This window comes from Moschus berezovskii, chromosome X (genome assembly GCF_049115385.1).
Source record: "Moschus berezovskii isolate FMDL1 chromosome X, NW_MosBer_1.0, whole genome shotgun sequence".
NCBI lineage: Eukaryota > Metazoa > Chordata > Mammalia > Artiodactyla > Moschidae > Moschus > Moschus berezovskii.
In genome coordinates this window covers 18,667,910-18,692,733 of record NC_142488.1, presented here as the reverse complement: position 1 = coordinate 18,692,733, position 24,824 = coordinate 18,667,910, and the positions used below count along the sequence as shown (strand labels likewise).

The 24,824-nt window shown below is 45.4% G+C and overlaps 2 protein-coding genes across 2 annotated transcripts in view; one reads left to right on the top strand and one right to left on the bottom strand.

Annotated features, from left to right (window-relative positions):
• The window catches only part of MAP3K15 (mitogen-activated protein kinase kinase kinase 15), a 153,190-nt gene extending 144,013 nt beyond the window's left edge, over nucleotides 1-9,177 (top strand). The window contains exons 19-29 of the mRNA XM_055438529.2: nucleotides 1,153-1,310; nucleotides 2,206-2,389; nucleotides 2,962-3,118; nucleotides 3,513-3,687; nucleotides 4,364-4,549; nucleotides 5,160-5,265; nucleotides 6,148-6,361; nucleotides 7,384-7,496; nucleotides 8,240-8,340; nucleotides 8,419-8,495; nucleotides 9,090-9,177. Coding sequence (XP_055294504.2) covers nucleotides 1,153-1,310; nucleotides 2,206-2,389; nucleotides 2,962-3,118; nucleotides 3,513-3,687; nucleotides 4,364-4,549; nucleotides 5,160-5,265; nucleotides 6,148-6,361; nucleotides 7,384-7,496; nucleotides 8,240-8,340; nucleotides 8,419-8,495; nucleotides 9,090-9,177 — 1,559 coding nt within the window. The remainder of the gene's footprint in view (nucleotides 1-1,152; nucleotides 1,311-2,205; nucleotides 2,390-2,961; nucleotides 3,119-3,512; nucleotides 3,688-4,363; nucleotides 4,550-5,159; nucleotides 5,266-6,147; nucleotides 6,362-7,383; nucleotides 7,497-8,239; nucleotides 8,341-8,418; nucleotides 8,496-9,089) is intronic.
• Nucleotides 8,143-23,962, bottom strand: PDHA1 (pyruvate dehydrogenase E1 subunit alpha 1). Its single transcript, XM_055438531.2, has 11 exons — nucleotides 23,776-23,962; nucleotides 17,616-17,675; nucleotides 16,855-17,028; nucleotides 15,959-16,085; nucleotides 15,161-15,252; nucleotides 14,287-14,379; nucleotides 13,305-13,460; nucleotides 13,023-13,094; nucleotides 12,166-12,233; nucleotides 11,060-11,168; nucleotides 8,143-10,668 (listed from the first exon to the last, which is right to left on the bottom strand). The coding sequence occupies exons 1-11, from the start codon at nucleotides 23,830-23,832 to the stop codon at nucleotides 10,504-10,506; spliced, it is 1,173 nt and encodes a 390-aa protein (XP_055294506.2). The 5' UTR covers nucleotides 23,833-23,962; the 3' UTR covers nucleotides 8,143-10,503.
• Between the last annotated feature and the right edge of the window lie 862 nt (nucleotides 23,963-24,824).

Here is a 24,824-nt window from a genome sequence, read left to right as displayed (position 1 = left end):
ACCATGCGGGCTGCCCCCAGGCGGCTGCCTCCTTCATTCTTCCTGCCCCCTCCCCGCGGCCTGTGTCAGACAGAGCTCCTGGGTTCACTGTGTGCTTCCCACCTATGCATGGGCTTTGGCTCTAGCCCTTCCCTGTGCCTGAAAGTCCTCCTGCTTTGGCCACTTGGCCAAGCCTCGTGGCAGGAATCTACTTCACTGGCAGCCACAGCCAGCACCTGTTTGGATCGGCCACTGTGTTCCTGGTGAGGTCGTACTTTCCCCACCTACTGCCAGCCAGTGACCAAGCACAGTGGAGGTACTAGAACCGATGTGGCGCTCTTCCAGTGGGCGCCTGTGGATCAGGGCCTCCCGAGCGGCCTGGTAAGCTGTCTCGGAGCTCTTCTGCCATCAGAAACTGCCCCCAGCTTATCCTTCACTCACTTTCTCCCAGGAAGTCTCTTGTATGTCTAATTCTGACTTGGTATTTATTGTCAGACACCCAAATTGACACAGCTAGAGCTTCCCCTGACTCGAACCAGGCAGAATCAGGCACTTCTCCCTGTGTTCTCAGTGCCTTCTGTGTACACCCGTTAATCTCTGTGTGTGCTCAGTCATGTCCAACTCTTGGCAACCCCATGGACTGTAGCCCACCAGGCTCCTCTGTGCAGGGAATTTTCCAGGCAAGAATACTGGGGTGGGTTGCCATTTCCTCCTCCAAGGGATTTTCCTGACCCCAAGGTCAAACCCGTGTCTCCTGCATGGCAGGCAGATTCTTTACCACTGTGCCACCTGGGAAGCACTGACTATATCCTCCATTGCACTGCTGCCCTGCTTAGCACACCGTCATCATGCCGTCTCCTCCTCTAGACAGGGCAGGCCCCATGGGTCTCACATCCCGATCCCTCTGTCTGTGTGGCGCTCTCAGATGTGTTGACTGAATTGGATGAGGCCCATTTATCCTTCAAATGGCTTGAGCAATCCTCTCTCAATGTGACTAGTGTTAAAGGCACTCTGCATGTCTCTAGTCCGAGAAAAGATGCAGCATTTATGCGTGAGATCAGACCCCATCTGTCATTAACAGGAGAGTGGAGCTCACACACTTGTTTACTAATGGTACACTTTGTTTCTGAACAACACGGTGCCCACCATCCTTGCTGTATTTTTTCCCAATAGGCACGCTGCAGTACATGGCACCTGAGATTATCGATCAAGGCCCTCGTGGGTATGGCGCCCCGGCTGATATCTGGTCCCTGGGCTGCACCATCATTGAGATGGCCACCAGCAAGCCTCCATTCCATGAGCTCGGTGAACCGCAGGCAGTGATGTTCAAGGTAAGACATGTCGGGTGATCTAGGTTGCTGGTGTTGGAGAGAGAGAATTCAAATAAAAAACCTCCTCCCAATGCAGAAACCTCTCCACAAAAGTAGACAAGAAAGAAAACAGGATTTTTCTTTTCTCTCTCCCTTTGCTCTCTGTCTTCTGCCAGTATCTTACTATCCCAACTAGGAATCAAACCCATGACCCCTGCATTGGGAACCAAAGTCCGAACCATTACACCACCAGCAACTCCCAAACCCTTAGCTTTCTCTTCCCTCCTTACTGTGAGAAATTGCTCTCAGTTTACAGAGGTATAATGTATATCCTACCAGCGAATGTTGGTAATTTGATCTCTGGTTCCTCTGCCTTTTCTTAACCCAGCTTGAACATCTGGAAGTTCTTGATTCGCATACTGCCAAAGCCTACCATGCAAGATTTTAAGCATGACCTTACTAGCATGGGAGACGAGTGCAGTTGTCCAATGCTTAGAGCATTCTTTGGTAGTCCCTTTCCTGGGATGAGGATTGACCTTTATATATGTTCTTACTTAGGTTTTTCTTAGGGTTTAACTCATCAGAAATTAAATTCTTAAATGTCCGTGAAAGGTGTGAGGTATTCATCTAAATGTATCTGTTTCCATACGGAGAGCACATTTATTGAAAAGTTCATCATTTCGCCTGCTGAACTACTGTTCTCTGTGTATCATATAAGATGATTACATTTCTCCCTCAGCATATTAATAAGGGTCATATACAACAGACCCGCAGCGAACATCATACTCAGTGGTATTCCAGAGGCCGATCAGCACAGCCGTTGCTGGTCCGGCCTCAGCCCTCCAGGGCCAGCAGACAGTGGGGTTGTGTGGCTCTTGTGCACACCGGGGTGCGCCTCATTGTGCCTTCAACGCAGGTGGGGATGTTTAAGATCCACCCAGAGATTCCGGAAACCCTCTCAGCTGAAGCCAGAGCCTGCCTTTTATCCTGCTTTGAGCCTGACCCCCACAAACGTGTCACCGCCGCTGGCCTGCTCCAACAGGGCTTCTTCAGGCAGGTGAACAAGGGCAAGAAGAACCGGATTGCTTTCAAACCGGCAGGTGAGGTCTCCCTGGACGGAGCAGTGGGGGCGCGGTAGGGGTGGGGTTGTCCAAACCCAGGGAATGACTGTCCCTCAGTGTCCTGGGAGAGTCACAGGGAGCCCCGTAGGTGACAGTGAGGTTCTGTCTCCTCCATTCAGCCTCACTTTCAGGGCTGTGCCTGGGAGGAAGGAGAGAGGCGCCCCGGCTGGGTTCTGTCTTCCCCAAGTGCAAGGCCCAGGGCTTCATGTTTGGAGCCTGGCCTGTCACCCTGTGTTGCCCCCTACCTTGATTAAAGGGTGTCTGTTGCTCTGGGGCAGGAAAGTCCTGCTGGGCACTGACAGAAGAGTGGCCTCGCTGTGGATGGGGTCGGAGGCCAGCTCAGCTTCTTGCACCTGGAGAGCCACTGGCTGTTAGAAATGCAGAGTGTTGGGCCCATCCCAGATCTGTGGAAGCAGAGCCTCCTTCTGCCCAGGACCCTGGGTGATCACTGGCACCGCCAGTTAAAGCAGCGCCGGCTTAGGCCTCCTGGTGGGTCACCTGGCCCAAGGAGCTGCCCGCTCTCACCCTGCTCTCCCGGCTGCCCCCGACAGAGGGTCCCCGGGGCGCCGTGCTGACCCTGCCCCCGTCCGGAGAGCTGCTGGGCAACAGCAGCAGGGAGCCATCCGTCTCCCTGGACTCCAACGCCCAGCCCGAAGCGTTCTTCGAGAAGTCCCGGCTGCTGGTGCAGCGGCTCAGCCACCTGCTCAGGTACGGCCGCCCTGCAGCCCGGTGTAAACCAGAGTCTTCCTGTCTGCACGGTCAGCAGGGTGGCCGGCGGCCACTGACATGCAGGCGAGGCGGGCCATGTGGTCGCTCACTGTCTCTTCCCCTTTTCCTCCCCTCCCCGCTTTCCTCCTCCTCCCCATCCCTCCTTATCCTCACCCTGTTACCCCTCCTTCCCCCTTCCTTCTTCTCCTTCTTTCCCCCTCTCCCCAAAAACCCTGGTGGTCTGGGGATTAGAAAAGACGCTGGTCTCGCCTCCTGCAGTTTCATCTTCCTGAGGGTGGGGACGTGGAGGATCACCTCAACCCCTGCCCTGCGGTGCCCCCGCAGAGACCCCGCCCCTGGGAAGCGGAGGACTGTCACGCGCGTTTGTCCGCAGTGTTCCGGATGAGAGTTCGGCCTTGGAGGACCGGAGCGCAGTCTCGTCCCCGGAAGACAAGGACCCGGGCCTTTTCCTGCTGCAAAAGGACAGTGAGTGCCGTGCCATCCTCTACAAAATCCTCTGGGAGGAGCAGAATCAGGTGGCTTCCAACCTGCAGGAGTGCATGGCCCAGGTACAGGCTGGGCGTGGGGGCTGCAATCCCACCCCCTCCGCCCGAGGCAGGGTCCCAGGAGAGGTCCAAATGGGCCTGCCACCCCAGAACATTTGCAGTTACAATAATCACCATAAGTATTTCCCCACGTCCTCTTTTCCAACAAGAGAATACAAAAAAAGACTCCACTGAAACCTGAACTTGCCAAATACTGCGGTGAAACCAGGCCCTGATGGGGCCGTGCTGCCCCCTGGTGGAAAACAGGCCACATGGCGGCACAAAGCCCAGTTAACCCCCAGCTGCAGTTAGCCTCTGTTAGCCCCTGAGGAAGAAAGGCTGTGGATGGAAATGTGACTTTTAACTCATTTTGGATGGGATGAGGTCCTTTTAGTAAGAGGCCACTTCCCTCTATGAACTGTGCCTCTGACAAGGCCCATTGGTGGTGGGGGGTGGTTGACAAGGGGTCAAACAGGATGGCAGCCCATTGCTCCAGGGAGGGGAGGGGTCCACGTAAGCCTCTAACAGGAAGGATATGGAGGAAGTTCCAGGACCAGAGACCCTATCTCAGCTGGGGGCTCCCCACTTCCATAAGCTAATGGACAGTGGTTCATCTAGGTGCCCACAGTACTTCTTGGATGCCCCCCGCCCCCGATTTACTCAATGACTTGATTTTTTTGGTTGGGGGCTTGGTGATCAGAGTTCAGAAGAGTTTCATCTCTCAGTCGGCCACATCAAGCAAATAACTGCGATCCTGAGAGACTTCATCCGCTGCCCGGAGCACAGGGTGATGGCATCCACAATATCAAAGCTCAAGGTGGACCTGGACTTTGACAGCTCATCCATCAATCAGATTCACCTGGTATTGTTTGGATTTCAGCATGCTGTAAGTGCTACATTTGGCCCTAAAGAACCTGACAGAAGGTAGGACGCCCACCAAAGGGGCTCGTAGCTGAGACCATCTTCTCCCATAGCATCCATCTCTTCTCGCCTGATTACACCTGAATCCCGAGTGCCAGCAGTTCTCTCAACACTGAATGTGTGTGTCCTTGAGACTGAGACAACTGCATTTATTTGGCCACAAAGAGCAAAGTGTAGGATTTGGGGTGAGCAGCAACTGCCAGCTGAGTAGGTGTGTGGTTTAAGCTCATGTGTCTGCACAAACAGGTGTGAGCTGCTCCAGGCCCAAGACCATGTCTGGCTTAGCTTTGTGTCTCAAGACCCCACCAGAGCCTGAGGTTTCACGGGTGCTCCACAAACGTTCATTGAATAAACAGCAAAGAGGCCTGTGCAGTAGCTCCAATCGCTGTACGTGCCCTCTCGACCCCAGTGTGACTTGGGGTCAGCTTAGAGGAAGACTCAGTTCAGAAGAAACGTAAATCCAGGGTAGCATGGTTAACACTTTTATCTCAGAGTAGAAGCAAATTTGAATTGGTAAGAACTCCTATTTCTGAAAAAATACAGTGGACCAGAAATCTGGATTTTTGTGATTATAGGTAAATAAAATTTTGAGGAACCACTTAATCAGGCCCCACTGGATGTTTGCAATGGACAACATCATCCGACGAGCAGTGCAGGCTGCGGTCACCATCCTCATCCCAGGTAAGGGCCCCTTTCTGGTCACGGTAAATTAGGCTATGGTGGGTGTGGAAAAGGTCAGCCAGATTCTCTGTACTCACCAGTTGTTACTCTCCCTTTCCCATCTGGGCTATATACGTCCTTGCGATTAAGGAAAATGTCACAGACCCCTTTGGGGCCGTATCTTGTGATTCTAAGCACACCTTCTGGTTTACAGGTTTACATGCCCCCACCCCAGCATAACTAAGGAGCACGCCCGTAGACTGATACACAAACAGTGCACTGAGCCTCAGGGCCTGAATCCTTGCGTGCTCAGGACCACCTCCTAGTTGGCTGATGATTTAAATGGCTGTCTTCTCTCTCATCATGTGGTAGCTACTCAAATCTCTGGCTTTCATAGGCTCTAGTTTGCAGCTTGGTACCCAAGTTGATCCTCCTTCTTGATGCCTCCTAGGAAGGGGGGCTCTGAGGCACTTGTGTTGACACTGCCGCTTCCTCTCTTTACTCTGCTCCCTCCCTGTTATCCTCTGTCTGCACTCATCCCAGGCTTCACTTGTGGGAGTGGCTTGTTAAACCCTAGGACTTCATTACTCCCCTCTCCAAGCAGGGAACTGCAGAAAACACACAGGCCTGGGTTTCCACCCAGGCTGCTTGTCCCTTTTTACAACTGCCCTTGCCTAACTAATACCTTGAAGCTTGTTTCCTTATCTGTAAAGCGGTGTGGGGACCATCTTTTCAGGTAGAGGTAAGTAAAATAGTCTCCTCTCCCTTTATTAAGGTCAGCAGTCTCCTGATGGAGCATTGCGTTGGCCGGGCTGGCCCCCCAGCCTGGTTTGTTGGCCTAGGACATAAGCTACACCAAGCATGACCTTGTTGAACCATGCTCCTTTTCTTCCATGATTTCAGACCTCCAAGCCCACTTTGAGCCTGCCTCAGAGACCGAAGGCGTGGATAAGGACATGGATGAGATGGAAGAGGACTATCCCCCCGCAGACGCACCTGCAAGTGAGGCACAGGTGGCACGTGGATGGAGCGAGCCAGCTTCAGCAGTTGCCCAGGAGGCCCCACCCCAGCAGCACCTGAGCTTTCAGCTGAGCAAACTGAGGCAGGAGACCAGCAGGTAGGTGGGGGTGGGACAGAGTTGTTGAGTGCTGCATCCAGGTCTCAGAAAGTCTTCATCCCCCAAGGAACTGGGCAAGGGGATATTCTCAGCTTCAACTGGGAACCTAGAAGGATGCCTTTCTTTAAAGGCAGAGCATTCCTGGCTACAATAGGGTGTCTCAGTTTCAGGAGAAAAGTTGTATACACCCCTGTATAGGGATCTCTGAAGTTTAACTGTAGACAGATCTATTTTTCTGTTTTGAAAAATGTGACAGTTGACAGTATACATAGCACTTCTTTAAAATGGTTTTCCAGTCAGGTTAATAATCACCTGATTCATTGAACGTTATATATGGATTCAAAGGTGATTGATTTCCAGGGTCAAGGGGAACTGTATCTTCCCCCCTCAAGAGAATTAATAATGAGCTAGCAGCCAGCCTGACTGGGGACAGCTGATGAGCACGCGGCTGCTTCACGCCTACCTTGTAGCACAGAGACGCCTCAGGTGCTGTGAGGCTCAGCAGGAAGGCACCTGCTGCCCTGAGTGAGGGAAGCAGGTCTGTCCCAAGGAGTGCTGGTGAGACCAAGAGCGCAAGGCATTTTAGTGCCATCCTGGGTGTTGGCTGTAGTGTCTCTCCCACCTTCCGAGCAGCATCTTTCCTGCCCCACCCCCAGCTGTCCAACAATGGCAAGGCTTCTATCTCGATGTAGTCTCCAGTGAGGAGGGAATAGCTTCACCACGTTTTCACAGCCTGACCTGACTTAGGGAGACAAGCGGGCTGAGTTCTGATCACCATCAGGTTATCTTTTGGTTTATGATACATTTTGATACAGAAGATACCCACACATGATACAGAAGATACCCACACACTTTGTTTACAAGGGGAGGAAACACAAGGAAGGTGCCCATGTGCAGGCTGAAATCGGATCCCAGACTGACCTGGGATTGTGCCATTTTTTAAAACCTCTGTTCAACAAATGTTTGAGTTGAGCTGAATGGTGTTAGGCTCTCTGAGTGATGTTTTGTTTTGTTTTAACCAGACTTTTGGAACACCTAGTTCAAAAAGAGATAGAGTACCAGAATCTTCTACGGCACATCCTAGAACAGAAAACTCAAGAATTATACGACCTTCAGTTACAATTCACCTCCAACGGTGAGTGATTTTCCACTTGCTGTGATGTGTGTGTGTGAGAGCATTTAAAATCTGGCTAGACTACTAGTCATCCTTGACACAGCTGTTATCCTCAGTTCAAACCAGTAAGTACTCCAGTAGATTCCAGAATACTCATCAATAATAAAAAGGAACTACCACTACATTCAAAAGCAAAGAAGCCTACATGTTACGATTCCATAAATGTTGAACATTTATACGATACTATGTTAAAGCAAAACTATAGGGACAGAAAAGAAATCAGAATGGGTGGGGGAGGACTGATTATAGAAGGCCCCAAGAACTTTTGGGGTGACAGAGAAATTTCTCTATCTTGATTGTAGTGGTGGTTCCTTATCTGTGCTTAGCAAAGTTCTCAGCACTGCATACCTAAAAAGGGTGGTTTAAGCTGTGATGCAAAACTCAGTATTGAAACCTATCTCATTTGAATTCCAGTGGACTTAAGGGAAAAGGCATTTTAAAGATAGGAAAACACATTTAAAGTGGTAGATAGTGTATCAAACTCCAGACTAACTAAAATATTTATGTATGATACCTTTACTCTCTGTAAAGTGACACCAAGGACTGTGGACTCTTATGCAGTGTGTAGCTGAGCCAAGCTTAATCCATTTCCTTTTTTACAACACAATTACATTCTGGAATAGTTTATTTCATCCAACTTGCTACTCAAAGACTTTTACTGTTACACATCAGTATACAACATAACACATTTCTAATCATTACAGAGAACTCAGTGTCCCCTGCTGTGTCTCATGAGCAGCAAACAGATAAAGAGCTTGTCGATTGGCTGCAACTGCAAGGAGCAGATACGAGAACAATTGAAAAGGTAAGCTGAGAACCAAACCATTCCTAGGCTGTTATTACAAAGCTGCTTAGCTCTTGATGTATGTGATCTTTGTTTCAGATTCTTGAAGAGGGTTACACACTGTCTGATATTCTTAATGATATCACTAAGGAAGACCTAAGGTACCTTAGACTACGGTAAGAATAGCCTCAAAACATTTTGTGTAACAGAAAATGGCCTTTTTGGCATGGTTAGGCTTTTACATAAAAGCAGTAGAAAACAAAGTGCTGGTAACTTTCCCCTTTTCCCTCAGTCAGAAAACAAAAACTACCCAACCTCACTCCAAACTCTGGAGTTTCAAAGGGTGAAGTTGGGGAAAAGCTGAGAGGGAGCAGAAGCTAAAGGCCCAGGAGGCAAAGTCAACAGACTGCCAGGCTAGGAGTGGAATGAGGAAAGACAGGAGTTGACAGCAGGCTACACTCAAACCCTTTCATTCTCCTCCACTGGTCATGTTTAATAGCCTACTCTGCACAGATGCCCTGGCACTCCTGTACATACCTCTAAGGCCACATCCCACTCGTGCTGGGGTAGAAATTTCACCTCCACATGTGAAGGCAACATCTCCCTATTTTAAAGTTAGGGACTGCATTTTTAAGACTAGCCAGCAAAACTAGACAAGTCTATACTATAGCTTTTGCCATAAGGGCTCCTTAAGAAGTATTGTGTGGTATTGCTTTGAAGTTACCTTTTCTTACAACTCACTCTAAAGAAGACCTCTGTTTGTTTCGTAGCGGTGGTCTTCTCTGCAGGCTCTGGACTGCAGTCTCCCAGTACAGAAGACGGGCTCAGGGGGCCTCGGCAACCCAAGATGAGGCTTAATAATCAGCCACGTCGGGGAGAGAGGGAGTCCAGAGCAGACATCTTTGTTAAAGCTTCTGTTACATACACACCAATCCTGCTGCGATTCCACAAGGAAAACACCACTGTTCATTGAACAAATTTAAGAACTTGAAGTTCTAAAGAATTGTGGAAAAAATGTTAATATTTCTCAACATGTTTTAAATGTGAGTAGAACTGTATGTATTTTGAGAACCGTGACTAAAACTTGGTCTTCACATCCCAAAGTATTATGGGATTCTTTAACTTCAAACATTTGCTGGAAAGGTGGAAACAATAATATACATTCCATACATTAACTGGAATTGCACTTAAAATTAGAAAAAGATAAAATCGATAAGACTATGCCTTGTATTTAATAATGTTTGATATGAATGTAAATAGAAAACTGTTAAGAAAATAGCTTCATATTATATTGAATGTATAAATTGAGAAAGCTAACTTATTTGGCCTTTGAAACGAAGTAGTTATATTTAAACATGGAATTGTCCTTCCACCCCTGCCAAGTTATAATAAATAATTGTGTTATTAAGGAGAATGATGGTTCAGTGTGAACAGGCTTCAGCACCGACATGCACACTAACGGGCGTGTGTGCACATTAGGGTACACTAGGTAAGCTGTTGGGCACTGCGAGGGACAGTGGCACACAAGGTGGTGGCAGAGTTGGACAGGCATACAGGGAATTGTTTTTCCTTTTAGTAACTAAGTTAAAATGAAAGTCGCTCACAGCTCTTTGCAACCCCATAGACTATACAGTCCATGGAATTCTCCAGGCCAGAATACTGGAGTAGGTAGTCTTTCCCTTCTCCAGGGGATCTTCCCAACCCAGGGATGGAACCCAGGTCTCCTGCATTGCAGGCAGATTCTTTACCAGCTCAGCCACGAGGGAAGCCCAAGAATACTGGAGTGGGTAGCCTATCCCTTTCTCCAGGGGATCTTCCCGACCCAGGGATCGAACCCAGGTCTCCTACATTGCAGGCAGATTCTTTACCAGCTAAGCCGCAAGGGAAGCCCTTAGTAACTAAAGTATGTGTTAAAACTAGTATACAACTAAATCAAATAGAACTATTCTAAAGAAATAATTTGGAGGGTTAAGCAAACTATTACCTATTTTAGACCTATATAACTAAAATAACCTTGTGTGTGCAGTCACCTCTTTTAATGCAACACTGTACAAACCACATGCAAACACCATCTCAATCTACACGCCGCCTCTCTATGGGTTTTCCTCCTTGACAAAGTTGAGAACACAAAGCATTCCTTACAGTTGCTGCCAAAGAACCCACTGAAGGTGTGTGTATCAGGCCTTAACTGATGGACTTAAACTTGATCCACTGGTTTGCACCCCGGACTTCGAAAGGTGGATCATTGCAGTAAATGTGATAGCCGAGTTCTTCCAAAGGTGGTTCAGGATCAGCAGTAGCAAACTGAGCAGCATCCTCAATTTCTTTTCTCACTTCCACATCAATTTCCTAAAAATCAGATTACAGTTCAAGAGATTTTTTTGAAGATACACCTCTTAGGTACCAAGCAGTTCAACTCTTCTACTAGTACTAGAAGTATACTTAAGGTGCTAGTATGGTAAAAGTAAAACAACGATCTAGAAATATTCTGAAGTAGAGACAGAAACATACATCCTGGCGAGGGAACACTTAAAAACCTCAAGTGTATTTACAGGAAAGAAGAACTGTGCTATTGGAGTTTACGAGCCTCATCAATATGACTGATGATGCCCTGTGAGAATACAGTGTGCGCGTTCCCTTTTGCTTACCTAGTTCACCTAAGAGGGCGGCATTTCTGTGCAGAGAAAAACTGCTCAAAATTTGAGAGAGGCAACTGTGAAAACCCTTAGAATAAGTGTACCTTTAATTCTTCAACACTGGCGAGATTGCTGTTCACCATCCTGTCCTTGAGGAGCATGATAGGGTCACTCTTACTTCTAACTTCCTGAATCTCTTCTCGGGTACGGTAACTGGGAAGGGAAGTGGAGGGACAAGTAAGAACAGTTCCAATAGAGCAGACAGTCTGTGAAACACACCACCATATCAATAATTACATCTCCGTAGGAAGGGCAGAATTATACTTCAAAATACAAGAACGCATCCTAACATTGGGGAGATGGTTTTCTGGGGTGATAACTGTAACCCTGGAGGCAGGAGAATGCTAACCAGGAAAAAATTGTGCCTTTCCTTTCTCTTTTAAGACCCCGGAGCAGCATGGCTGGCAAAAACCTGCAGAGGAGGTTTTCCAATTCTTAAATGTATAGCTGATCTTTGTCCTACATTATCTGAAATAATACTAAAAGCAAAGGCTCTACCATTGTTTTTTAAACAGCAGAATTACATAAAATGGTTTTCCCCATAAAAGTCATCCTTTATAACATTTTCCCTTAGACCTTTAGCCTACACTCTTGAAGACTTCTTACGGCTTACTTTAAATCTACTCTTTAATTATGCCACACTCCAGGACTGCAGCATTTCACGCTGGAGTTAGGACTTTTGTCACTATTTTTTTTTTGACTCATCTATTTCAACACATGGAATATCCCTTCTGCTACTTGGTCTTGCACCATACCAGCCAGAAGAACATTTTCAAATGGAGGAATATGTCCTGGGAGCATCTGAGGTAATGCCTACAAAAAATGCTCCCAAGTATACTACTGTTACCATCAGACCTGCTTTAGTAAAATTCCTCACAATTCCTTCCTACAATTGTTTTTTTAATTGGTACTCATGTTAACATGTACACAATACATAGTGTAGAGGGTTCCAGAATGCTTTCTAGATTGGAACCAACTTATTTTAAAGCACTGTTTTCAGGCTCAGACTAAACTACTAAATCAATGTATGAAGCCAACTGGTGTCTGGATTCAAAAGGAAATTTTGAAATGCTTTTGCTTTTTCATGTGAGTAGTACCACTCTCAGCCCACCTACTTTGGACACCACACTCAGTTTTTCCTTTACCCTACCTCACTCCAGGATCACTCATGCTGTGTCCATGGTAACGGTAAGTCTGCAGCTCCATCAGTATAGGCCCCTAAAACAGAACCCAGTGGAGGTTAGGTGAGACAATGGGCATAGCCTCAAATATACACCCTATCAACTACTCTGATCAGATCTGAGTTGTCAAGAATTTCTTCTTAGTTGACTGATTCAGTTATCTCTTCTCGTTTCTAATACCTATTTACAGCATCTTTCATCCTCCCTATTTTTAAGAGGGACTTATTATCTTAGGGGTCTGCTTTCTGGGTTGTGGAACAGTGATTTAGGGAGAAGAACATCCTTCCACCAGTTCAAATAGCAGGTAAGCCTCTTTTTAGGCCAATCTCACTGTTCCCTTCTCCTTCCACTGCTGTAACTGGAAAGGTCAAGATCCTTAGGACTAAAACAATAAGACTACATAATTTAAACATATTAATTTATAGAAAACAAACTTATACTGAATGCCTATTATATAAACACAGTTCTATGCTGTGCACTGTGGGAGTCCCTAATCTCTTCACTCAAGGGGCTTATCATTAAGGTGGGGTTGGGGGGTGTGGAGGCACATAATGAACCAAAAGGCAAAACAGATTGTCACAACAAAGACAGAGGCAGAATGCTGAGGGAACACTGGAAGAAAAGATTTGGAATGTTTCCTAGGATGTGAGCTACCAAGACCATGTTATTTATAAAGGGACCCGACTGACTCCAGTGGATCCTGCTTCTATCTTATACACCTCAATTAGCAGCAACTCTAAATTGCCACAATGGACACTTCTTTAAACTTTAAGACAGATAAATGCCATTAGAAATCTCTAGCTTAGAGGCCAAAAAACAATCTTACCTTTCCAGATCTACAATAGGCAGCTGCAAATTTTGTGGCCTCCCGGACACACAGGATATCCATTCCATCTACCTGTCAGTAAGGAAAGATTTAAACACAACATTGTAAATCAACTATACTTCATAAAGGTTCAAAGATAAAAAGGGCAGAGCTTAACTCCAACTGCCTAAAATAGTTTTCTTTTCCTATGACCTGTTCATCCACTAAGAAAACAGAATGCTTCCTTTGATGTGAGACATCGGGCCAAGAGTGCCACCCCAGCTCTACCACAGGTGTCCTTACCCTCAGCCCAGGAATAAAGTCGCCTCTCTTGTAGTAATCAGTGCTGGCTGCTGCTCTCTCCACAGATGTTCCCATCCCATAGCGGTTATTCTCACAGATGAAAATACAAGGCAATTTCCACAAAGCTGCCATATTATAAGCTTCGAATATCTGACCCTGGAAGTACAAATAAAAAGTTCAAGTGGTTTCATTGTGCTGTGTTTCTCTCAACTTCATCATCCCCAAAACCCACTGCTCTACCCAGCAAGAGAAAGCTCTCATAAAAGATGAAACCTACAACCCACCTACAAGCCTCACCTACAACCCAGATTCTGAGGCAAAGAAATGTGTGTGTGAGGGGGGTGGTGTAGCAAACTCATCTTTTTTTGCACCTAAGGAAGTGACAAACCAAATACTTCTACTTGCTTCTGGGGCTGAGACAGCAGTATAGAGTACACTGGAAAAGACCAGGATGTAGAAATGTACTGCAGCTACCTAGTTTGGGGCTTTTTTTATGCTTGATTATAAATCCTATGAGACCTTCTGGATAACCAGTGGCTGAGAATCGGAATCTAGCACAAGGCCTCAGAGAGTGTCACAGACTGGTGATCACTCAGACCATGACAGAAGAATAAGAAGAGTCAGGGCTCAAAAACTATGAGAGGAGTCTGAAAATGCCTTGACATTCAAGAGAATGAGTCTGCACATCACAGTACTGGTTTAGGAGTTGGTTTGCAAAGGGTTACAATGTAAACCGGTCCTTCACCACAGAGTCTGTGGAGCACTGACATAGAACAAAGGAGAGCATCCTCTCAGGAGTACACCCATACACATCACTTGTGAAACAATGCCAAGATGCAAATCTCTAATGTGGCCACAAAACCAAATTTTAGCCTGCCATATAAATGGCCATTTCAACTAGTAATTGATACACTGCTTCACCACAAACTATGAATATTCAACACTTAAGACACTACTGCAAAGTTAAGAGGCACTTACTCACCTGATTAGCAGCGCCGTCGCCGTACAAAGTCAAACAGACCTCATCTTTTCCATTATACTTACAGGCCAGAGCAATCCCAGCTCCCAGGGGCACCTAATATTTGAGGACAAGCAAGAAAGGAACCACGGAAATCCATGAGGGAAGAAATTAATGCTATGAACGTTAGCTCCTGATCAGAAAATGAGACAGAAATGACAGGGTCCCTACAAACTCTTCCCTACGCAACCCTATCTCTGCTTACCCCAGCCCTAAAACTGTAAACTGGCAAAGTAACACAAGTAGCTGCTACTGTATTATTGTATCCTATTTCAACCCTTAAGCAATAACATTTCTGCAAAGTTTCAACTATCAATCCTAAAAGCAGCCCCCAGCAAACCAAGGGTTAAAAAAAATACCTCAAACAACAAAAGCCCAGATGCTAAAACCTTACTATATTAGGAAGTAAACTTAACAATCTAGATATGATTTTATACCTCTATTTGTTCATTATTTACTAACTGATGAGAACGAGGAGGATGGCACAACCACAGAAGCTGGCTTTAGATTCAAACTAGGCCCTGAATATCCTTACCTCTTGCCTCTCCTGGTCTGGTACCAGCGCCAGCACTATCTACAGCAGGGAGAGGGCTGTGGCGAAGAGGATGTGACCAAGCAATTAAGGTACTTAAATATCAAAAGACAAAGGTATAGCTCTACTGCTAGAGGCTCTTGCTTACTTATAAAACATAGCAAATACCTAAAAAGGAAAATCTTTAAATCATTGTCCAACTCTATTAAATGGTCAAATAACAGAGGATGAAAGCAACAGGTCATTTAACACATCATGCCCGCAAGTACTTCAGAGAGAAATGATGCAATCCCAGTCCTCAGCTACCTGAGCTCCCACGATGCCATTGCCTCCGTAGAAATTCTTGGCATACATATGCATCGATCCTCCTTTTCCTTTAGCGCAACCACCTCTTCGTCCTATACATGGCAGCACACAAACGTGACATATCAAACACCAAACATATAACACAAAACCACACCACGAGTATTTGCACTGGCTCGACCATTAGATACCAAGAGACCAACTCAACTATATAATCACGTGTCCCCCAGAGTAAATATATAGTCCTCCTTGTCTCCTGGCCCTTTTATAATGAAGGTTAGACCAGTCCCATAAACCTTTCCAGCTCTCAAATCACCAAGTTTTCTTTAGATGTTAGCGTGGTACTCTAGACCTTTTTTTTTTTTTTTGGCCCATTAAAAACATCTTACGATTTCTCCTACACTGGTGTACAAGTCAAGGGGGACAAAGGGAGTATTAAGAAGATGCCTACAATTTCATTTCTACACAATGAAATACTTATACTCAATTTACTTTCTCTGGCTGCTAGATTTCTGTTGGCATGCTTGAGTGATAAATACTACTCTGATTTTATTTACCCAAGAGGCCAGATAACCTCAAAAATGGTCAGTTTACTCAAAAGCACAATAGAGGTACCAGAGCACCCAAAGGGAGAGGTTGGTTTTTTTTTCCCTTGGTTTCTCAGCTTTAAAAAAAAAAAAAAAACATCAAAAAGGTTTTAATTTTTTAAAAGTTTTAATGTTAACTTATAAACAGCATCTTTACTGGAGATTTGAAAACTTGACTCACTCAATTCCCCGCTTTTGTAAATTAATAGCAAACCTGTAAGCTCTGCGAGAATCTCCCGGACAGAGAGTCCACGAGTAAAGGTAAAGCCATGAGCCCGGTACGCTGTGATCAGATGGTCTGTGGGGTTGATACCAGCCTCCAGGCCTACACAACAAGCTTCCTGCATTCAAGGAAGAAGCATCGGGGAGTCAATACAGTACACATTTCTAGTTAACAGGCTTCCTTGACTATTATGAAACATTCTTAGAACGCATTCATAACCATGACAAGTAGCTCCTTTTTCACCAGAAAAGAGTAAAGGGTAAAGCCCAAGGCACAGCCATAAACTGGCAATCCATAGATATGCTGTTTCTTTTAAGCCTGTACAGCAACCTGAGAAAATCCTGCATCAGATGTCTACATCAAAATATTGGGGGAATTCCACATGAAAATGGAGACTTTCGAAGACAAACAACAGGAAGCATTAGCCCCGTATTTCCACACGGTACCAACTGGCTGGCATCGTTATGACTTATCCTGCAGGTGGGACCTATCTGTTCCAGTTCACCACCAATTCCTGTCACCATTCTCAATTCTTCATATAACTGGCAGCCTTCACTCATTCATTCTACCTAATTGGTCCCTGGTAGGCATTTGGTTTTGTAAACCTTGTCCTAAACCCACAAAACAAAAAAAACCAAAACCCCTTTTCTCCAAAAGTATATCCAGTGCAGGTGATCGTTAATGCCATAGTGGAACAGGAAAGCAGCAGTGTGATACATGACTAAACTCTTTAGCATAAGCACCCTAGCAGATCTCCGCATTTTCATTTTTATTCTAAAATACCAGCCTCAAATCCTTCAGACAAATAAGGTAGGGTAACAGCCAAAAAACACACACTATACTTAAATTCCAAGGTAACGTAGCTTTCTTACAAAACTACCACTCACCTGACCATCACACAAGTGACAGAAACCACGGATAATTTTCTGTTTATACAGCTGATCTGCTTTTAACTCCATTCGGCGAACGGTCTGCATCATCCTGTAGTATTTGAGCCCATCCTCCCTGGTAAGCACTGTAGTGACAGGAGGGCCCTCTTCCAGCCGATGAAGATCACATTTCTGAAATGAAATCAGACAATTATCCCTCAGTCACTACAGTGTAAACACTGCTAACCCATTCTAAGATGTAACTCAAAATAATTAACTTAAATATTTATAATCTTTACTGTTTTTTAACTTGAACACCAGCAGACAAGCATATCAGAAATGCTGCACATTGCTTCTGATTCCTTCTTAAAACTCAGTGTGCAATGAAATGGGGTTTTGGAAGAAGGAAATCTTTCTAAGATGACTTTCATTGAAAACCTCTAGGTCAACTGAGTTATAGGTTCAAAGACAAAACTTTCAAAGAATCATTCTAAGAATCTTCTTATTCAAACAAACTTTTTACCAAATTACTTTTGAAATCTTAGAGTAGGTCTTTAATTTTTTTTAGCTTGCACTCCTGCTCCAAACTACCAACAAGCTGCTACATGAAAGGAGTAAATTCTAACTTTTGCTGAACTCCTCAGCATCTCTGATTCTAGAACACTTGGAAAAAGATGGTGAAAAAGCATGATTATCAAAATGCCCTATCACAAAGGTGAAACTACACATCAATGTCTACCTGTGGAAAAAAACTCAACAGAAAGCAAAACACCTCTTACCTTAATTTCAAAAGTAGCATCATTTGCAAAATGACGGGATGCCACCAGCACTCTGCTTGCCTTGAAAGATCAAAATACACAAGTATATCAGTACTTTTTACTGGGTTTTTTTTTAGTTATTATTCTTACTAATCAGTTATCAGGATGGAGTCCTAGAACTCAAGAGCCCTAACACATTCATGGGCTTTATCTTCCATTCTGGTCACTGTTGGGATCCTTTCTTCCAAAATGCTTTGGCCAATGAACACGATTGCACCCACATCTGAAGGCAAACAGCAGAAACAGAAAGGGAGCAAAATCCAAACCCATCTAGTTCGTCACTTTGTTTTCAAAGAAATTAGTGAAAATATAATGAGGCTAATGGCGAACTTGAAGAGACTAGATGATCTGTGGGATATGTTTGTTTATGCTATTCTTAGTCATAACTAGATATATTGGGCAAGCTAAACCTTTACTTTCAGAACTGTTCTTCAGATAAACCTATGTTTCAATTCCTGTCTCAAGAAAATCATTTCTGTATAAGAGTACTATAAGAAAAATATTTTAAACTACTCAAAGCATTAAATAAACACCTTAATGAGAAAAGTGAAAATCACTCAGTCGAATCAGACTCTTTGCAACCCCATAGACTGTAGCCTGCCAGGATCCTCTGTCCATGGAATTCTCCAGGCCAGGATACTGGAGTGGGTAGCTGTTCCCTTCTCCAGGGGATCTTCCCAACCCAGGGATCAAACCCAGGCAGATTCTTTACTGACTGAGCAACCACGGAAGCCCTTTAAGCAAGAAAGGTAAAGAGAAAAGATACTCAGCATTTTCTGACTTAAGAAAACAAAAGATCTAAGGGATGTTTTATGATTTGGACAGACAGAGGCTCCTCCTGAAGCACCAGAAAGATGTTCTCTAAACAGTAACCCCACCCCCTTTTTAAGTAATAAATAATCCTCGTTTACTACTGGGGAAAAAACGGATTAGCCACCTGTTTTTTCAGTCGGTGAAATTCTGTCAAAAACGCCTTGTTCTGAGGTTGATATCTTGTTAGATCAAGCAAGGTGACCTATGTGCGACTTGGGCCACTGCTTGGGCTCAAAACAGGTCTCGGAGCTGGTGTCCTTGACTCATGTCATTTGGTGTGCACATCAGTGGCATCTGTGTTTTAACCTCAATTCCCATTGCTGCACGGGTCTGAGGTTTAGAAGGGCATCTGAGTTGAGGGGGTGGGAGCTGCAATGAGTTTTCACTGAAGCTTTCTCTCTGTACTGATGAATCCCATGCTACCTGAGTCCCTTGGACTGCAAGGAGATCCAACCAGTCCATCCTAAAGGAAATCAGTCCTGAATATTCATTGGAAGGACTGATGCTGAAGATGAAATTCCAATCCTTTGGCCACCTAATGCAAAGAACTGACTCACTGGAAAAGACCCTGATACTGGAAAAGAGTGAAGGTGGGAGAAGGGGACGACAGAGGATAAGATGGTTGGATGGCATCACTGACTCAATGGACATGAGTTTGAGTAAACTCCAGGAATTGGTGATGGACAGGCAGGCCTGGCATGCTGCGATTCATGGGGTCGCAAAGAGTCAGACACGACTGAGCGACTGAACTGAACTGAGTTGCCCACAAGCCATAGAGCACTTAAATGTTCGGGCTGGGGTACAAACCTAGCAAATCTGGCTCAAAGGTCTGTTACCTCAGCCCCGTGAGCTGCCTCCTCAAACCGACACCACCGCCAGAGAAGTCCCAGTGGTCCCTTCTTGATGTTCAAGGGGATGTCAATGATTGGGGGCAGGGGCAAGCCAGGAGAAATGTTTCCGCTCACAGCAAAAGTACTCTATGTGATGGCTAAGGCCCAGGCTAGATCACAAACATTTAATCAGCTGGTACTATTTTAGCCACATTCTGCCACATCACATATATGTAAACAAACACTTCTCATGCAGAACTGAAGCACACCCTTCAGATCCCACAAAAGCACTTTTGATATGTTCACGACCTGGACTTGATCTTGGTGAGAAGGGATAAGGTTGATCTGCTAAGTGTACAAGCCAGAAAGCAGAAAGCTATTACCTACTTATCTCTACACCCATCAGTATACCACAATCCAATGAAGTCAACAAAGACAATGACATTGCAAGAAGAAGTGAAAACGCTAGAAATAAACGCTTCAGACAATTCGGGGGTAAAGACAGTTCATTAAAATACCTAAGAATAAGTGAAAAAAACTGAGAAACTTGGTGGGGGGGCACTCTCTGTCCCCTTCTGATGTCTATGTCAGCAGCTTTCTCTCTCCTTTTTCACTGTAATAAAACTTCTGCCACACAAAAGCTCTGAATAATGAAGCCTGGTCCCTAATCCCAAAGCTAAATTTTCTTCTTTGGAGATCACTAATCTGACACACTGTTCACTATAAGCTTGGGCTTGTCTGTCTGGGATCTTCAAGACAAACTTTCAGCTTTTCAACCTCATCAGTGAAAGGCTTCACATGGTGTGTTCCTCTGCTTCAAGGAAAGGACTTTGTTCAACACTGCGAATACCTTCACCAACAACAATCATGTGATACCTCTTCTTGATCAGATGACATCTAACAATCCTAAGATGGACTCGTATAACACATTGTACCTTAACTATGGGCATAATGTGACTTTTAATTTTTATTATGTTTTAACTTGGTTTAATGACTATTTTGCCTTACATCTGTATAATGGGGTTTGTTTCTAGCTGTCTGAAAGCTTTTAGGTTACAAATGATTGTTCATGCCCCTACAATTTCTACAGCCTCCTCCAACTATTACTTGGGGCCCCTGGATCAGAAACCCTCAATATGAGCATTAGAATATGTTGCCTCAACAATTTAGGGTCTGTCTGCCTCCCTTACCAGTTTGAAGAAGTTATGAAATGAGAATGCCACCCCTTTCCCTTGGCAACATAATTCTCCTAAAATGGGGGGAATAAGAGAGCTAATTCTTAGGTAAGTTGATAAGGAGTCTGGGGCCTTCAAGGAGGAAGGGGTCCAGGGCTTTCAAGGAGGAGAAAAGAACAAACCATATGATTTCATTTATATGTGCAATCTAAAATATGGCACAAATGAACCTATCTACAAAACAAATAAACTCTCAGATACAGAGAACAGACTTGTGATTGCCGGGAGGAGGGAGAGAGATGGACTGGGAAGTCTGAGATTAGTAAATGCAAACTAAGACATTTAGACAACAAAGTCCTACCTTATAGCACAGGGAACAATACTCAATCTCCTGAGATAAACCATACCAGAAAAGAATATTTTAAAAGTATGTATATATGTGTAAACTTAGTCAATTTGCTATACAGCAGAAATTAGCACAACACTGAAATAAGCACTCTGAAAACTCAACCTTTCAAAGATGAAATCACAGGTACATAAGCACCTTAAGTAACTTCAGTTACAGTGGACTGTCTGCTTTCATTTTAAAGGCTCATCTTTCTGTAGCAAGTGCAAGCATTCAGTTTCTGAAAATTCTGGTGGATTGGCTGAAAGGAGGCAATGAATTAAACTACTACTTTGTTTACTAAATTACTACTTCATACAATGATTTTGTTAAACAATAAGTTCCTTAAACGTGTTTGAGTCACTTATGCTTGAGTAAACAAGCTGGCTGTCGTCTGTCTTGATAGGTCTCACGTCCGATGTGCTGACTTAAGTGTTAATCCCAGAATACTAGGAATCTGCCACACTGGTTCACGGAACAAGAAACTTGTCTAGTCCATGACCTACGAGTTTTAAGTGTTTTTTCCTTCACCTAACAATGATCTTTTTAGCATTAAAATGAATAAGTTAAAAACAGAATGTCTGTGATGATTTTAAACCAAACACTCTGAACTCTCTAAGTAGCCTGTGCTAACACATCTGAAACCTGATACATGAATGAGCACACTGGACCCAAGAGCCCAAAATGCACTGAGCACTCTGGGAACCTTTCATGATTACTACCGTTTATAGAAATGCTGGTTAGCTGACTTGCTTTGTTGCAGGGAGTGGGAGCTATTAAACAAAATTTCAGCTCACCCACAATCCAGGGTTAATATAGAATTCTTAAAATATTTGTGTCTAGACCTTAGTATACTTAAGGGCACAAGGGCAGGCAGCCAAAAAAAAAGTAAAATGCAAAATAGCCCAAAAGAAGGGCAGCTCAAAGAAGCATAACTCCTTCACACTCTCTCATCCTCAACAAAAAATTTAAAACATTATTTTTACTTAAATAAAAGAGAAATGCTCTGCACAGTAATCAATTTCTGCCATAACAAACTTTTCTCTCGATTAGAATTTCTGACTAAATAAAGTTATACTCCATTCTTGTTTTATACAATTAGCAGATCATTGTAAGCCAAATCTGATTTGTTTGATTTGAGCTGTATTATATGATTTTTGAAAAGGCCAAAGTTTTATTGAGGTGAAGATGAAGCGCCATTTGCCTTCTGTGCCAACATATTGCTGGAAAACAAAAACACAAAAAGGAGTACTTCGGACAGTTGAGGGAACGAGGCTCTGATTTTCAACAATGACTTCTCTCTGCTCTTAGGGACACAGAGGTGGCAGTAATTTGAAAACTCACAACTTTTCTTTTCCTGTAGAACATCACTGATTCAAAGTTTTACTTTTTTTAATGTAACCCTTTAAATTTAATGTAATACAGGACTAGGTCTGCATTATGTTATATACAAATATACATGTATTACATTACATACCTCTATCATATTGAAAACATGTTTCTGTTACCTACATTCAACTAACACTTGATGCTATGGACATTAACTAGCAAAGGGCCGGGCACAAACGAAGAGCTCAATAAATGTTGGGTATGTCATGTGTACAGGGAGAAATAAAGAACAGTGGAACGTGGCTGTCCTTCAACTTGCATGCTCATAAGGATTAATCCATTACAAGTTTTGTATCTGCCAGTCAATAGCATTCCTAGAGGGGTACACTTTCTACCTTTTCAAACTCCCTGCCCATACCAAGCAGAGTTGCCACAAAGTCTTGGGAGAGTTACTACAGCCAGAATTCCAAGTCTTGTCTGAAGTTCTACCAAGTAACACTACCCCCAGTGCCTAGAGGTCAAAATGCTCCAAGGTTAGTCTAGGCATATCTAAACCCTAGAGCCACAAATAACCTCTAACCCCACCCTCCCAAGCACCACTGCTGTTTCCTTCAGCTACTTTTACCCTAAGAGCAGGTGTGCAAGGGACAGAGCGTCTCCCTCTAGGTTCGGCTTGAGGGCTCCTGAACTGACTGCCAAGCAAAGCTCAAGGTTGAGGAAGACGAAACGGTAGGAGGCGTGTTTCTGGGGACACTCAGTTCAGTTCAGTTCAGTCGCTCAGTCGTGTCCGACTCTTTGCGACCCCATGAATCACAGCACGCCAGGCCTCCCTGTCTGTCACCAACTCCCGGAGTTCACTCAAACTCATGTCCATCCAGTCGGTGATGCCATCCAGCCACCTCATTCTCTGTCCCTGCGTGAATCCTCCAGAGACCAGCCCTGGTGATCAACAAATGTATACCAAACTGGGCACTCAGTAACAATATGTAACAGACAACAACTACTATGCAACAAGCGCTATAGGGAAAGGTCTGCATACTTGTCACTCGATTAAGCCTCACAGCCACCCCACGGGGTAAGTAAGGAAACTGAGCACCGACACGTTTCAGAAAGGACAAAACCAAAAAACTCTCGCCCAAGGTCACAGGATAAGCAAATGGTGAAACTTCTGACGGAACGGGGCCACTCAGTCTCCGGATTCCCGGTCAGGAGGAACAAAGTTACGAAGATTTAAAACGAGTGGGCCGGGAAGAGGCAGTCAACTGTACACTCGAGGAAGCCCAAGTGCCTCCTTTCCTGACTGTAGTAAACGAACGCGCCCTTCCGGAGCGATTCGATTAGTCCGACATCGGCAGCCGCGGCTGGCCGCCACGCGGACCTTGTAAACCGCACCCCCAGCCCCGCCGCGTCGGCGCCAAAGGCCGAACCATAGCTACTCTCGCGATCAGGAGAACAGCGCAAGACGTGAAAACTGAACAAAGGCCCGTGGCTGCACGAGGCCCGGCCCGCCCGGCCCACTGAGCCCACGCGCCCTGCCCGCTGCCGTCCTCCAGTCTCGCGCCCACCCCGGGTTGTTCACGCCGCCTCACCGGCTTCTGGGCGACGACCGACAACACGCGAGAGACAGCGGCGAGCATCTTCCTCATGGAGCGCAGGCAGTGGCTGCAGCTGCGAACCTCCAACAAGCCGAGGAGTGCGGCCCAGGTGCGTCCAAATCTCCTTCAGGTGCCCTGAGCGGACGCTTCCCCTTAACGGGAGCGCGACGCGACGGAGACACGTCATGCGCCGCGCCCGGCCGCAAGCCAACCAGGACTGCTCCCAGCGTATGCCCCGCCCACCAGAGAGAACGACGGCCGGCCATTGGGTGTCGGGGCCAGAGGCCACGGCTGAGCGATACTCGCGTCACCACGCCGCCGACGGGTGAGGCGCGGTGGACCCCAGGGCGCCTGCGTGGGAAAGTGGGGCCACACTTTCAGGCGGAGGAGGGGCGGGGGTTGGAACTAGTTTTAGTACCCAGCTTAAGCCACGCACGATGGATACCGTGCAAAGCGAATCTTACTGGGCATCCAACCCTGCCGGTGCTGCAACTTAACAGCCTTCGCTCAACACACGGAATGATGAAAGTTAATAGCCTTGTTGTTGATCAGTCGCTAAGTCCCGTCCTCAGTTCAGTACAGTTCAGTCGCTCAGTCGTATCCGACTCTTTGCAACCCCATGAACCACAGCACGCCAGGCCTCCCTGTCCATCACCAAATCCCGGAGTTCACTCAAACTCATGTCCATCGAATCGGTGATGCCATCCAGCCATCTCATTCTCTGCCGTCCCCGTCTCCTCCTACCCACAATCCCTCCTAGCATCAGACTCTTTTCCAGTGAGTCAACTCGTCGCATGAGGTGGCCAAAGTATTGCAGTTTCAGCTTTAGCATCAGTCCTTCCAATGAACACCCAGGATTGATCTCCTCTAGAATGGACTGGTTGGATCTCCTTGCAGTACAAGGGACTCTCAAGAGTCTTCTCCAACACCACAGTTCAAAAGCATCAATCCTTCGGCGCTCAGCTTTCTTCACAGTCCAACTCTCACATCCATTCATGACCACGGGAAAAACCATAGCCTTGACTAGACGGACCTTGGTTGGC